Source organism: Sphaeroforma arctica, assembly GCF_001186125.1.
Source record: "Sphaeroforma arctica JP610 unplaced genomic scaffold supercont1.916, whole genome shotgun sequence".
NCBI lineage: Eukaryota > Ichthyosporea > Ichthyophonida > Sphaeroforma > Sphaeroforma arctica.
The window spans coordinates 8,091-23,342 of record NW_014039642.1 but is presented as its reverse complement, the minus strand read 5'-3'; the positions used below and the strand labels follow the sequence as shown (position 1 = coordinate 23,342).

Below are 15,252 nucleotides of genomic sequence, written 5' to 3'. Positions count from 1 at the left end.
CAAATAATATTATTCCTATGTAGGTTTGACCAAAAGATTGTCTGCACCCATAGTACACACATGGACAGCTTGTCAGGTGACATCTCCTGAGTCTGGGCCCGTGACATGTGTGTGTCCAACTCTAATAAGTAGTGGGACACCGGCGTTCCTTCTTCCGGTGGTATCATGATCGATACAAGCAATTCCGGTCGCCGAAAATAAGTGGACGATCATCTCACTCTGCTCTTTCCACGTTTTCAGCTTAGTGACGCTTGTTTCGCCTTCTCTAACTTGTTATACTTGTAAGAGGATGGCTTAAAGCTCTGCTGCGCTGCTTCGAACCATAGGTTCTTCCATAGATTGGCTGTAAGCATAATCTGTCCAAACTCTTTCAAAGACCTAGATAACAACGCCAGACTACTAGTATCGATTGGATCCTTTCGGGTTTTTTTTCGATCAGATTGTAAGATTCGGTCTAATAAAGGCGATACTAATGCCTTAGAATAAATAAACACGTAGATAAATTCTATATCGTGTAAATATCGATATGAATAAACGAAATGTGGCGTTTATTCCCCTATCTGGTCGGGTTCTCTGGTCTGGGCCTGAAACAATCTTCTGGGCCCGGTCCTCTGGTCAGAGCTTATGGCAAGACGTTAGCCTCCCGACACATTATACAGCATCGCGTTAACGACGAGACTGGCAAAACATTATCTTGTGCGTTGACGTGAAGGTGAACCAGCCTGGGAACGAGGTCCAATGATGCCAACGACACGATTATGCCAGCGACATGTAGTCAAAGCCGAGTAGTGCTCGATAAAGAGCGTTAAGTTCAAATAAGTGCACTCAGTCAGAGGTTCCGTTATCAATTGCGCGCTTGCTGTATCTATCAATCACTTTCCTATGGGGAGCGAGATCTTTCCTCCATGAACGGCCCTCTGGTCTGGTCCTGAAATCTTCTCATAGGTTTGGTCCTTTAGTTCGAACCTAAAATTTCGTCTATGGTACTTTGTCCACAGACGTAGTGGCGTACCACAAGGATACCCAAGTACGGTCAAGGAAGCGCAGTCGTGACAAAGCTTTCATTAATATTTAGTTCATTTTTTCTTATAATTTACAAACCTTACTTGAGTGGTTGTAAGTAACCGAGCCCTCCAGCTCTCTGAGTTTAAATGCCAGCCATAGCTCTAGCTCTGAGGGAAAAAGCTTTGGTTCCTGGAGGATTGAATAGCGATTCATGTATAGGGATAATATTATTTATTTCAAAAATGGCAAGTATGTATGATACAATGTATGAACATATGGAATGGCTCTCATAGTCGCTGTAGTGGTTCAGGAAAGATTGATGGGAAGAAGTGGTCAGTAAATTCCCGTTTGAAGCTTGGGCCAAGTGAGTCGACAATTGAAGATATGTGCTGAGTCAATTCGGGCCGGTGTTGACAAAATACTGTTACTATCGAATGTTCCATATATTCGCTTGCTGACCTACTAAGTAGAGTACACACCTCTGTGGTACGGATCGAGTCTGCGCCGTGTAGTTCCGCGGAATGGGTTAGTGCAGAGTACGAAATACCGAGAAGGACCAGGTTATCCGTCATAATCCGGTTGAGAAGCGAGGATGGGGGTAATCCAATGTCGCACCAGACTACGGATGAATTTGGTATGTGTTGGCTGGTCTGGATCGGAAGTATCATAGTCGGAACCAACAAGCGCGATGATTTGGTTTGAACCGATATTTGGAAGTAGTATTTCAACAAAGTGATTAGCCGGGGTATGGGGAACATCCGTGGATGTGTCAGGGACGGGTGAGGGTACGGTGGTTCTTCAACATGCTGGAGAAAAGATCCAAGGTGTTCGTGGAGGGTCCAGATACCGTGGAAGTCGTGGCACTCCTGTGATTGCTGAAGAAGGTCAGAGCCAATGGGCGGTAGTTTCGTGACGTCCAGAATGCGTCGAATCAGTTGTTGGATGCAGGTAAAGTGGCTGGTAGTGAACTTGTGGCTACCGGGGCAGACAGGGCAGAGACAGCCGTCGGTGCGGTAGTCAAGCAATGTGAACATGTACGTATTCGTTACAGTCATAGCACAGAGCCAGATTGGTGTAAACTCGAAGCAGCGATTGAAGCTGTCGTGTCTGGCTGTGTCTCGGTTTGAGGTTGGCGGTTTACCCAATTGGCGCCGGGCCATTGCCGCGATCTCTTTGTTGGACCAACGTTTTGTTGAATTCTTCCTGATGTCGTCACAGCGTTGGCGGAGGGCTACATGGTCGGGTGTACGCCCGCCCGTGGTTTTGTGTACAGTTTTCAGGTGAGCATAGATACTGTATAGGAAGCGCAGTGATGGTTTATCGTGGGCCCAGGCGGGTTGCGTCAAAGGGGTAAGTGGATTTGTGCTGGCCATTGAGTCGAGTTGTATTCCCAGGCAACCTCCAAGGTAGTCCGCGAATGGTCGCGCGGGGAACAGGCCGCAAAAATGAAGTAAGTTTGTTTGATGTTTGGGAAACCGAGGGTATTTAGTGCCCGTGATGATGGCTGCTGCTTGAATGAGTGCTGAGTTAAAGCGCTCGAATAGGGGGTCCAACGCATCCTTCCATATAGGCGGAGCCCAGGCAATAATGTTCAGCCCATATGTAGCCGTGGATAGGATGAATGTTTTGAACATCACCAGTCGGTTACGGGGGTGTCGCCAGCTGAAGCCTTAGAATCCATAAGCGCGGAAAGAGGCGATACCCAGTGACAATACTGCAACCAGGGATTCCATATGTCTAGCGAGGTTGATTCCTGGTACTCCGTGAGAGAGTGGGAACTCCAGGTATTTGGAGTGTTTCGGTTCGGCATGTGTGGGCGCCAGTTTCAGGGGGAGGTAACGTGTGTTCCAAGGTGCGTCTGCAAGCGTCGGCGTGATAAGCTCACCATTTATACGGAGGGTTGGAGCCGCGTGTCACAAGTCGGTAGATCGTACTCGGGGTTTAATGACACCCTGTTCGAGGCCAGATTTGCGCCCCCACGCATCGATGTCATCTAAAAAGGGCTGGAGCGAAACCGATCGAGGGGCTTGGATCCGTGTGTCATCGACAAATAAATAAGAACGGAGGAGCTTGGGCCGAAATTGTGCTAGCGTGACAGCTAAGGAATCCATGTAGATAATAAAGAGCTGGGGGCCGACGATTGAGTCTTGTAGGATGCCATTCGTTCTAAGGAATAGAGACGAGTAGATCTTCAATCTCCGAAGCTGGCACACGTTCCGCGCTTCCGCTTGGGAGGGGTGTGATCAGATATACTCAAAAGGGTTCATTTGGGGTTTATTTGTGGAGACGGCGTTAAACCTAGTTAATTCAACTAGGGTTTTGGAACCTTAATTTCTATCAGAGTTTCTGACCGAATTTGAATAGATGTCAACTCCCAGATATATTTACTTTGTATTTGACTATCACCAATTGGTTCTTGGCAGTAGCCAGTCAATCATGCAATTTGTTTTTCAAGGAATGTATGAGCCCTTGTGTCGTTAACAACTCTTGCACCTGTGATAGGTATTGCACCAAGGGCACGTTATTGCTCGCGAAGAGAATTTTTGCGACAGACACAAACTCTGTTGTGTCGTGGCCACTTGGGAAATTCTTTCAACCTGAGTGGCTTGTTCATAAAAGGAACTGAGATCTTATCTCCTACTTGTGCTTGTGACCGATTAACCTTAGATTGCCGATAACGCCGTTGAACTCCAATGCACTCAACATGATCATCCCTATCACAGTTCGTCATAGCTTAATTATACAGCTGCATCAAGCATTGATCCAGATCTGGTATCAATCGAGTTGGTTGCTGTGTGTACGGGTTTTCTAAGTTTATAGAGTGCTCGTGTATAACCGGTCTCGTCCGCCTGCTGTGAATATAGTTTGTCCACTAGTATGTCAACAATGTACGTGCTGTCATTGTAGATGGTCGTGTCGATTGACAAGATAACTTACTCATTGCGGGGCCCAAGGGTACTCCCCGAGGTGGGGGTTGGTCGTCCAATTGCATCCTTTTTTTATGTAGCTTAAGCTGATGGCATTGTTTTCGCTTGAATTGCCTGAGGTGTGGCTGTACCGTGTGCATTTATTCTGTTGTGCGTGCGGTTTGAGCTCACTCGTGTGCGTACACTTCGTCGTGCTGATATGTGTGTTGAGCGGTCATTGTGGTGTGAGTATGCGTGGATTACGTGATGTACTGCCGTAAATCTAAAATAGAAATTCGATCCCCCACCACGTTCACACCTTCTTGAACAGCTACTTATGTAACAATGATGTAGAAAGTAAGTATAGACGCTTACCTTCGAATTGTGTCTGCGAACTTGGGGTGGTTCTTTGGGCTTGATAAGCTTCAACTATCGATCTCCGTGAAAGTTGGGTTCATGTGAAGAAGAAAAATTATGCCGGCCTACAAAGTTACAGTATCAAACTTCTTGTATTTGTGTAAACTTGGCCTGTGTTGATTTACAGACCTTGCTGTGTTTATATTGGGGTTTGTGTTGGCCTCCCGAAATCCAGTGTTTTCGGAAAGAGAGTAGGGCGATCAGATTAGGAGACACTTAGTATACCTTACAGATGACACTACTTTATACGCGACAAGTTTTAATCGCGACAGAGGTGAATACAGTACTGAATTTGTGGGGACCTTTAAGGAGGTATAATGTGTCAGAGCCAAGGCTGATGGTCAAGCAACCCGTGTGGGCAATGCTGATGGGATTAGAACACGCGGTGTGGTATATCAGAGATATATGTACTAACTGGTATAGCAGGGATGAAATTTCTGTAGATTACGATGTAGTGGCTGCAACATGTGTACTTGCTCTACTTGTTTATTTTTATTTCTATCTTATAACAAGCAGGGGCATCATTCGTACCATCGGCATCTGAATCGCTTGCCGCGAATGTTGCTAGAGTTAATTCAAAGTGTACCATAGTAGGTGCACATCAGCTACGATGCGAATGCACGAAATGTTTGCGGACTAGACTAGGCTTACGTGTATCATCCATTCTCTACAAAGAATGACAATCGGCGAACGTAAGGCTATACGACGAATGTTGCTTAATTGGCTAACGAAGGCAGAGTGACTACAGGTTAACATTTTATATGTCGGAGGCAGCCGAGTGAGAAGAAGAGAGAAATATTACTTGCACAGCTCATATCGGAAGTAGACTTGAAAAAGGTAACCACGTCAAGGTCATATGAGCTACAAGTGCATCACTAAATGACGCGCACACAAAAACGAACAATCAACTGCAATCCGTACAAGTAAACACGCAGATGACTATCCCAACTCTGCAGAGTGAGGGTCGAAAAAACACTTCCTTCAGATTCTGAAGAACTTAATCGAACACCCTCGTAGACGTCTGGAACTGGACGGGACGCTGGAGAAAATAAAGACTTCGCCCAGGCGCGAAGTAAAGGCTTGTGTGCAAGAGTGGGGGACTCTCATGAGAACGCGCACGTATAATAACTAAATGCAAAACTTGATTTTATTCTGACTTCAGAATTTGTTGTACGATCATGATAAAAAGACATATTAACTAGCTTGCGACAAGCACAAAACCAATCGAGCTTTGCTCACTCCCTACTTGGCAATACTGTATATAGTTGTTTTAAACCAAAACAGATACGAGTAGACTCAAGAGCTAAGACTTACAAGAGAGTCCAGACCTCAGTTCGGTCTGCAACCATGCCGTAAATGTTGATCGTAAACGTAAAAAGATAAACTGCTCACTCGAGATTTACACCCAGGTGACATCCCGAATTCCTGAAACGTAACAAAGATAAACTGTTCACTCGATATTTACACCCAGGTTCCATTTGTAGTTTTATTTTGCATGAACGCTCAAGTTTAACGCAAAGGGTTATAGCTAAAACCGTTATTTAACGGGGAACGAACTGAGGATAGCTCAAGTCCTGAACTTTAAGGTCTCGAGTATCAATAGTACGGAGAAGTAATACATATTGATCTGATGTAGTCTTGTAAGCCACACGTCCGTGATCCCTAAACTCACGTGGCCGATGTTCTTGCACCACTAATACGTGTATCTAGACGTTTAGATGCACGGGAAGCTACATTATTCAGTACGAATCATAGTAGAAATCGAGCATACGTCTGCATATGAAAAGGACGAACATATGAAAACAAGAAATGTGTGCCGATATTTGGTAATATGTAAGTATACACTTGTAATATACGTACACATCTGCGTTTTATAACGATTCATATTATTTCGCCTGCGTCTCTCTACATACCACAGTTTTGTTCTCACTTAATGATACTGATACCAATACCAACCATCACTACGCAAACCCAGTACCCACGCATCACACCACCGACTGAGTACCCGCTGAGCTTTCCATCAAGAACTCCTCCATAGTCAGTACAATCCCTCCCTCTCTTTCCGCAACATTATTGGTCCCCTGGAACAAAAACTCACCCATGGTCATCATCAAACTATCGTCTTTGCCGTCCTCGGTGTCTAGCTGCATAATCCTGGCCTCACTGTTCTTCTTGTTCCTTGTACGCCGCCTAATACTGACTGAAAACCTTCGTTTGCGTCCAGTGACCACATCATTTACCCCAACAGGCACACTACAGCTACGGACAATTTTTTTGCTCTTCTCCTTGGACCTAGAGGTAGCTACAGCTGTGACCCTTCCTCGTTCTCCTTTGATGATACCCTCACCGTTGCTATGGCTATCACTCTCGCTCGGAGGGTTATCCTCGATTGCGTCTGCTTCATCTGTGCTGGAGCACGATGAATCATTCGTGGCTAACGACCGACTGCTACTACTGCGTACAGACCCCCACCGAAAACGCAACAACTCACGAACTTTCTCTGCCTTGTTCGCCCCCTTAATGCTAAACGTACTCGCTCTATTCTTACTCTCTGATTCGCGATTATTCGTACGGTTGTACTCTGAATTGTTATACGTAGCTGCCACCCGCACATCTTCATCGAAAGTGATGCGCTCACGGCCGGTCCTATCGGCATCAGGTAGCATTGTACCAGCGTCCAATGCATTCGCGGATTTGGTCTCTTTATGTAACTGAAACTGACTGTGACTGTTGCTCAGCCAACTTAGGCCGGGTACTACCTCGTTTGGTAGCGAGAGGTGTCTCTGTATGAATATGGAGTCACTCTCGTTGTCGTGTTCGACCACTTGTTCGAGCTCTACAGCCCTTCCAGCGCTGATAGATACAAGGCTATCGAGGCTCCCAACCCTGAAGTCGTTCAGACCCGAGCTACTAACACCCTTCGACTCGCACATATTTGCACCTGCATCCGTATAAAAACACGTACTTGTACGGATCGCCGTATCTAGCTGTGCCTGTGTATCCTGGTCCATCTTGGCAGCCCGGTTCTGCTGCGCAAAAGTATCTTGACCCTGTCCAATAAATGCCACAACATTGTCAGCCTGCATCCCAGTCGGGCAACTATCAGACCTTACGAAACCACCGCCAGAGCCAAACTCAAGCACCGCATTGTTTCTGGTCTCCGTCCCCGCCTCCACCGTCTCCGTCAGCGTGATACTACCGAGACTGTTATTGCTGCGTGTCAACAGCGAAGAAATCGAGGCCGGCCGTGACGAGGGCAGGCTTGTATAACCCGCCAAAGGTGACCCACCGGAATACCCGCTACTGTCATACCCCAGATCCGAATGACTACCCAGCATCCTGGGAGGGGGCCGATTTGAACGCATACTACGTGAACGTGGACGTAGTCGCAAGCGTCGGTGGGCGACGTCCTCGATCTTGCCCGCCGCCGCAAAATTCTTGACCGAACTCTGCTTGGTCTGAATGGGATTGGACATCACATGCAGAGACTTCGGCGAGAGAGACGAGGATGAAAGTGCACTCTCATCTTCACTTGCCAGTGCATTACCTCTACTATCTCCTGCGTTTGCCCACTGTATCCCACTCTGTTGACCCATGAAGTCGGCGTGGGTCAGCAGACTCTCCATAGAGGTATCCACAGTGTTCGTGTAGTTGTAACTGCTATATGTACCCAATACAGGGCCTAAGCTCGCGTCTGACTCTCGTAGCGTGCGCAGCGATGTAGTACTAGCCGAGCGTGCCCGTGATACAGGTCTGAAATAGGTCCTTTTTTTGATGTCATTGGTGTGAATGTTCCTATTGCTGCTGTCATTAAATTGGTAGCTATGCCAATTACCTTCGGATTTGCCTTGATTCATCTGGCTGTGGACATTCCTCTGGTCGCTGTGTTGTGGACTGTAGTGTCTCTGATGACTGCTGGTAATACTATAGGCTCGCCGATTGCTATCATAACTTTCTCCATACGGCGTGGCCGCCATGGATTCTAGATAGGAGCGCGAGTTTTTAAGGCTGATGTCATTGTAACTCTGCGTATTATCCGTTATATGTAACGATCTCGATTGTTGACCCCCTGCAGAATATGAGTTAACTCTGCGTACAAGAGATTGCGTATTATCTGAACCGTGTTGCTCGTTTTGCGGGTGTGTGCGACTAGTTGAGGTCAGCGACTGTGTTCGCAAGAGCTTCTCAGTAGCAGGCAGCATGGTCGATATAGTATTGCTACGCTTAGAGAGTTCAGTGACACTTCCTTCCTCCCTACCAGCACTATTCGCCCTACCTCTGCCTGTCATCCCTAATTTAAAAATAGAATTGGGATTAGAATTCAATTTGGGTTTGAAATTGTAACTATTCGGATTGTACGATGAGTGTCTGCGTCCCACATCCGACTGCGATCGGCTGCGTGCGAACGCGCGCCGGCGCAGAACATCAGACCGCCCTCGTTTCGCGCTGAAATCCTCCGCTACCAAGGATTCCACTCCGGCCAAGCGATTCTGCAGTTCGGGAGTAGCTCGAATTTCCACCGAATCTATATCTCCAGGTGAACTCGTACCTATAGATGTCTTTATTCTCATACACGTATCCGTGCTTGAGCCCTCCTCTACGCTATCGTTTATACTTTGCAGGCTTGACGAGTGCGAGCGTACGGCGTTTGCCAGCGCTATATTCTGCAGGGCGGATTGGCCCGCATTTATGCCATACTGCGATTCCGATTGGGACCTGTTCCTACGAATAATCGGGCCGTAACTGCTCTCAATATGTTTCGTTGAACCCCTCATATGCCGGTCGCTATTCTTCGGTGATATGAGTGACTCGATAAAGATCCCATCACCTACAATGGTTTGTGTTCGCTCCTCCGTTCTTGGTGTAGGTGTTTCCGGATTGGCTGGAACGGTAGCCTCTTGTTTCGATTCGTCGGCATTTTGTGCTGTTTCGGCTTTGTCTGCTCGATCATTGGTTATGACCTCAACCCGTTCGTCCCCCTTGACAACGCATGTGTCCGGTAGTGGACTCAAAAGCGACATTTTCATCTCGCTAGCACGCAGCAAGGTGCTATCAGTATTTGAGTGCTGCTTCCGGGGTTCGTTCTGTGACTCTGAGCGCAATATTGACCTCAAGATACTACCACTCGAAGGTCCAAACATTGACAACGGACGAGTTTTTGGAGTAGGTTTGGGTATCAGAATATCTCGTCGTACATCATCTCCTGCCCCATCACTGCCACCTTGAATACCTCTGTGATATTGACGTGGCCTATTTGCTGATACTGATTGTGAGCGAGATCGTGAAGGTTGTGTAGTATGCGTAGATTCGTCTACACTAGCTCTCTGCTCACTTGTGAGGTTTTGTGTCCCATGGCTTGAACTGTCCCGAGAGTTTTTTCTACTGGCACTCAAACTACGCTTCAATCTTCTGCCTGTGCGAGACGATGATCGGACACTCTCCAGCCTTACTATACTGGGTGTGTATAGAGACTGCACACTCGCATTACTATCTAAGGAAGTGACGCTGTTCACGGACGTGATACTATGCCGCGGCACCTGCGAGATGCTACGTGGTCGTGGTTTAGGTACAATGCACGGCAAGGAGTCTGTCCGTCTAAACACACTACCCCCACTGTGATCACCCCCATTGTCAAAACTCGTTTGGCCACTTGATATCAGCCACAGGTGAGACTTCGGTCTATTGGGAGTGCCTTGGGACCGATGTGGGGCTATGGGTGCCGCTTGTTGCGTGTCAGTGGGTGTATCCGATAGCGATACCGATTGGTAACGAACATCTGACGTCATAATCATGCTCCTCGGCCGCCTACGTGATACGGGATCCGGCTTATTCGATGCGCTCCCAGGCACGTTCGACCATCTTCGGTTGTATGAAACACCTGATGTATCAAGTGTGATGTCTGATTTGCCACGTACAAAGCCCGATCTACCACTTGTGAGATTGGGTAGACCCTGATTCTCGGATACCGAGGATGCTTTTGAGTTTGTACGGCTTACGATGTCTGACGTAAGACGTGGGAGAGACCGCACAGCAGGACTGATGAGTTCTGAGGATGTGGGTGAGTCTGTACGGTTTGTGATGTCTGAAAAGCGTTGCGGGGGCCCTCGCACAACAGGACTAACCGAACGAGAGGCAGAGTTTGATCTTGTACGAACAGCCAAGTCTGACGTACGACGTGGAGGGCCTCGCATAGAAGGACTGGCCGAACACGTGGAAGAGCTAGATTCTGTACGATGTTGACGGCTCGATACAAAAATCCTCGAATCTGATACAAGACGTGAGTCGTTATGGGAAGCGGGCCTGGTTGTCATTGGCGATGCGCTCGAGCCTGGTGCTCTGTACCGCGCCTCGGATAAACTACGTGCCGGTAGATTCCCAGGCATAAATTGCTGTGAACGCTTTGTACTGCTATTGTTATCGTGTCGTGATTGCTGCAAGTGTGACTGTCCAAAGTTCAAACTCGCACTCCTGTTCATACGCATGCTGCTGTTCTGAGCGGGCTGAGTGGGTCTTAATATGTTCTTTATTCTACTAGACGAAGCCCTCTCACGAGTTTGATCGATCCTATAGATAACATTGTTTCCGATACCATTCTTTCCTTTATGTATGTTAGTACTAGGCTTGTTGGGATGACTACCCCTGTATGCACTACCAGATACTGAATAACTCCTCGCACGTGAAAATGCCATATTGCCTTTGCCAGGGCGAGGTATACTACCCGCTCGTGGCAAAGCGAATGCTACTGGTCGACTCTCTGGACCTGTCAACGTATCAAAATACGCTGCACGACCTCGTTGCACATCACCACTAACATTCGGTAGTTGTTCTTCTGAAGTAAGGTCGACTTTATGCCAATCCGTCGTAGCTAGTGCTTCATTAGATAGAATCAGACCACTACTTGAGAAGTGATGTACAGGTAAAATACGACTGCCCATATCCGTTAGTGACACCGTTGGAGTTGATTTGGCATCGCCTTTGTCTGCTACGTCACTATTATTTGTAATTGCGTTTGTATTTGTATTTGTCTCTGATTCTAACATTAAGCTCATGCGCTTGATAGTCTCGTTGAATCGCAGGCTCGATCCATACACAGTATTATCAGCCTCATCAGCACCTTTTAAACAATCACCATCTTCTTCATTCGTATCTGATCCACTATTATTCAAGTTCTCGGAGTTCGAACTTTTGATTGCTTTGGAAACCGTATCTATCGCGCCGCTAACATTCTCGACTACTATGTCTGAGAAGTAGGTCCAATACGGTTTCCCAGGAACGGCCGCAGGGCTATCCTGACTCATAATGCTATGATGCTAGCTCTAATTTTTGAATCTTACCATCACCTGGGTTGGACTTTTATCTCATACGTACGCACAACCTCATGCACTACTCGTTAGCTAACGTTAGCTAAAGAGTGTGTTCAAATGTATTTACACAGTAAATATATGAGAAACACAGCATCCATAACAAGAATTTACTTGATCAATTTCTCATTTGTAATTTTATAAAAAAACAAGTTAAAGTTAAACAAAAACAGCAACAAAAAAACTATTTAAATACATGTATTTACATTCATATTTTTAAATATGTATGTATTTTTATATATATGTACTGTATTTACATATTTATGCACATACGTCAATATATACAATATATATGTAGATAAAAAACAAATATGTACCAAACAGTCAATATACGACATTACGACTCTTTTAAAATTGGAAGGCTAAAAAATGGCCTTTGTCTATACGACACCCGTCACTATAGAATTATTAACGCCCGAGCCCTCTAGTATTCCTAAGTAAACACAACATGTCATCAATAAATATGGTAATCTAAAAAAATAAAACTGATGAAATAAATCATAGCCTCCTAAATAGAACAAATAAATACTGTAAATATGTACATACAATCACCTACATTTAAAAAAAATAGTCATATATTTATATTTAATTCAGTGAAATGTTAAAATAAGTAAATTTCATTTGTAAATACATAAATAAGTACATACAGTACAAAACTTCCACCTGGATGGATGGAATATGAAATATGAGTGAAATTGTGATCCTATTGGTTATTTTCAAAGTTTTTTTTGGTTTCAAAGTATAGAGTTCAAGAGAAACCCCTCCCTCCCCCCCTCCCCCCCCCCCCCAAAAAATAAATTTGACCAAAAACATTTATCCTTTTGTTTTTTTTTAAAACAAATATGTATGTTTCATTCCTGAAAATCAGGGTTGGTACAGTTTGCTGGTCTCGCCGCAATGCTTTTGAGTAGTAGAAATGAAATTCGGGCTACGAAATTTCGTATTTCACATTTCATTTCATTGAAAATCACACAGGGATGAGAGCGGGCCTAAAATACTCCTGTGCATAAAGTTGCAATTTTAACGCGTCAGATTTGAGCGTCAAACATAGTGGTCGCAAAACCAACAGTCAGATTTAGCTTCATCGATTTTCAAAATCCAAAACTGCAATATTTTTTTTGCGAATTGTGAAAATTTGTGCCTATGTCACATATGTGGGTCACACACTTGCGATTTTGGAAATAAATATTGGCAACGCCAACTGTCATATGAAAAAAAAACGGGGTGGGTTTTTGAAGATTTCCACGAAAAATAAAATCATTTGTACCAGTTTCTAGTTCAAAATGAATAGCAGTAAAAAATTGACGCGCTTTCTTTGCTGCCTTTTTAGAAACACCCAATGAAACAAAGTATAAATTTGGAGTTTTACATTTATATACATTTATTACAATATACTACATGAAAATTTGTACCAGCTTCTAGTACAAATATATAACTATGACTTTAAAATAGCAATGAGTTGAGACAAAAATACAACACAATGATTTTGCAGCGCTTTCAGATTCTCCCAATCACAAAAATACCTTTATACAAAAAGGAAAATAGAGATGTGGGGGGGGGGGTCCCACCCCCCCCATAAATATATTACACAAGCGTAGCTAGCGAAGCGAGCGCTAAAACATTCCACACAAGGAGCGAGCGAATTATCAAAACTATTTAGAGTGAATTCTAGCCCACCGCCCCCACCCCTCTCCACTTTCATTTAAAAAAATTGTTCCATATTGACATAGCCCTCTAAATAAATATTATTCATTGAATGCAGTAGCAGGCTAAACTTTTTTAAATATAGATTTTAAATTTATTACTACAGTGGGTAAATTAAAGGTCTGATTTCAAATATCTATTTTTAATACTAGCTGACCTAGCCCTCTAAATTATTATTAAAAACTGAATGCAGTAGCAGGCTGTATATATAAAATCAAATTAAAAAAAATATTTACTAAAAATCCACCCTCGAAATACTGGTGATGAATACTTTCTAAATTTTAAATTGTTTTAAAAAATAACAATGAACGCATCAGCAGTCAAAATATGAATGATTTTTTCAAAACAAAGGATTGAACATGATTTCGGGAATTTAAAAAAATCCCCATACATACTTAATCCATTCTATTTTGTTTAAAAAAATAATCTCAGCTTTCTGAATGATTTTTAAAAGTCTTGTTTCTATTTGTTAAAACAATTAATACGTAGCGTGCGAATTGAATGTTGCTGAAAAACTTAAATTCCTTCATCCCCCTGGACACGGGACAGGACACGAATAGGAAATACTGAATACTCAAGAATGTGTTTTGCGGTTTGATTTGTTCTGTAAAAAAACAACAACGCTAAAGGCAGTAGCAGGCTAAATATGACGATTGTATAATATATTTGTTTCAAAACAAACATACTACACAAGTAGCAAGTAAAGCGAGCAAATTAAAATTATCAATTTTTAATATTACACAGCTTTCAAAATAAATAGAACACGAGTAGCAAACGAATCGAGCGGATTCAAATTAACATTTTGTTTTAAAATTAATATTCACTAGTAGCAGGCTAAAAATGACATATAAAATGTATTTGTTTTAAAATAGTAGTAGAGAAGTAGCGAGCGAAGCGAGCAGTTTCAAGCTATCAATTTTTTTAATACGAGCTTTCAGACCAAATATTACACAAGCACTGCGCGAATTCAAATTATCAACCAAAATCATACATGCTTTCTGAAGGTATATCAGAATATATTCAAATTATGTTCTACGGACGTTAGTCCGTTCAGCAGAAGGCTATGCTAGAGGGTCATGAAATTATTTATCATTTTTTTATAATGATTTGAAAAGGGTTTGATCGGACAATCAAGTTTTTATCATAATACCTATTTCCTTTTTCTATTATGTTGCAGGATCGAGCGCAAGGAGCGAGCGTCATAAAAGCTTAAAAAGAAAAAGAAAAAAATATAACTTAGACTTTGGATGATTTTCCAATTAGGTAGCAGGAGCGAGCGAAGAGAGCGTTTTTCGATAAATTGTACTATATAAAAGTTTAAAAACATATAAATATAGACTTTGGGTGATTTTTCGATTATATCGGTAGGCGCGAGCGAAGCGAGCTGCTTTTAATTTTTCAAACCTGTTTAGGTTTAAAAAATAATAATGTATTTTAAACTACATAAAACATTTTTTTGTCAAAAAGTGTGTTTGTTTCGGTTGTCTGTATCTACGTTTCTTGGTACGTTTTCGCCGCTATTTGTTATGAAAACAAAATGCTCCGAGTCTCAACTACAAATGTTAAATATCAGCAATCCAACACTCGAGAGCGAAGCGAGCTTAAAAAGACTAAATAAATGTACTCAAATGGTTGTGGATTGAATGACAAAATTATGATTTTTTTATAGGATTTTTGTCGCTGACAGCCCCCGGCAGTGAATTCGGCCGTCTTTCTTGCAATCGGATCGCTATTTTGGCTATCGATGCCATTCACCACATGACAAAAAACATGACAAAAAAATCGACGTACAAAACTTCACCTCTATGCCTGTTTTACTTCTCTGACTGCTGTGTGTATACATGTGTACAGTATATATA

At 43.6% G+C, this 15,252-nt stretch overlaps 1 protein-coding gene across 1 annotated transcript; it reads right to left on the bottom strand.

Annotated features, from left to right (window-relative positions):
* Positions 1-6,143: 6,143 nt before the first annotated feature.
* SARC_09244 (hypothetical protein) lies at positions 6,144-11,723 on the bottom strand. Its single transcript, XM_014296747.1, has one exon. The coding sequence runs from the start codon at positions 11,624-11,626 to the stop codon at positions 6,314-6,316; it is 5,313 nt and encodes a 1,770-aa protein (XP_014152222.1). The 5' UTR covers positions 11,627-11,723; the 3' UTR covers positions 6,144-6,313.
* Between the last annotated feature and the right edge of the window lie 3,529 nt (positions 11,724-15,252).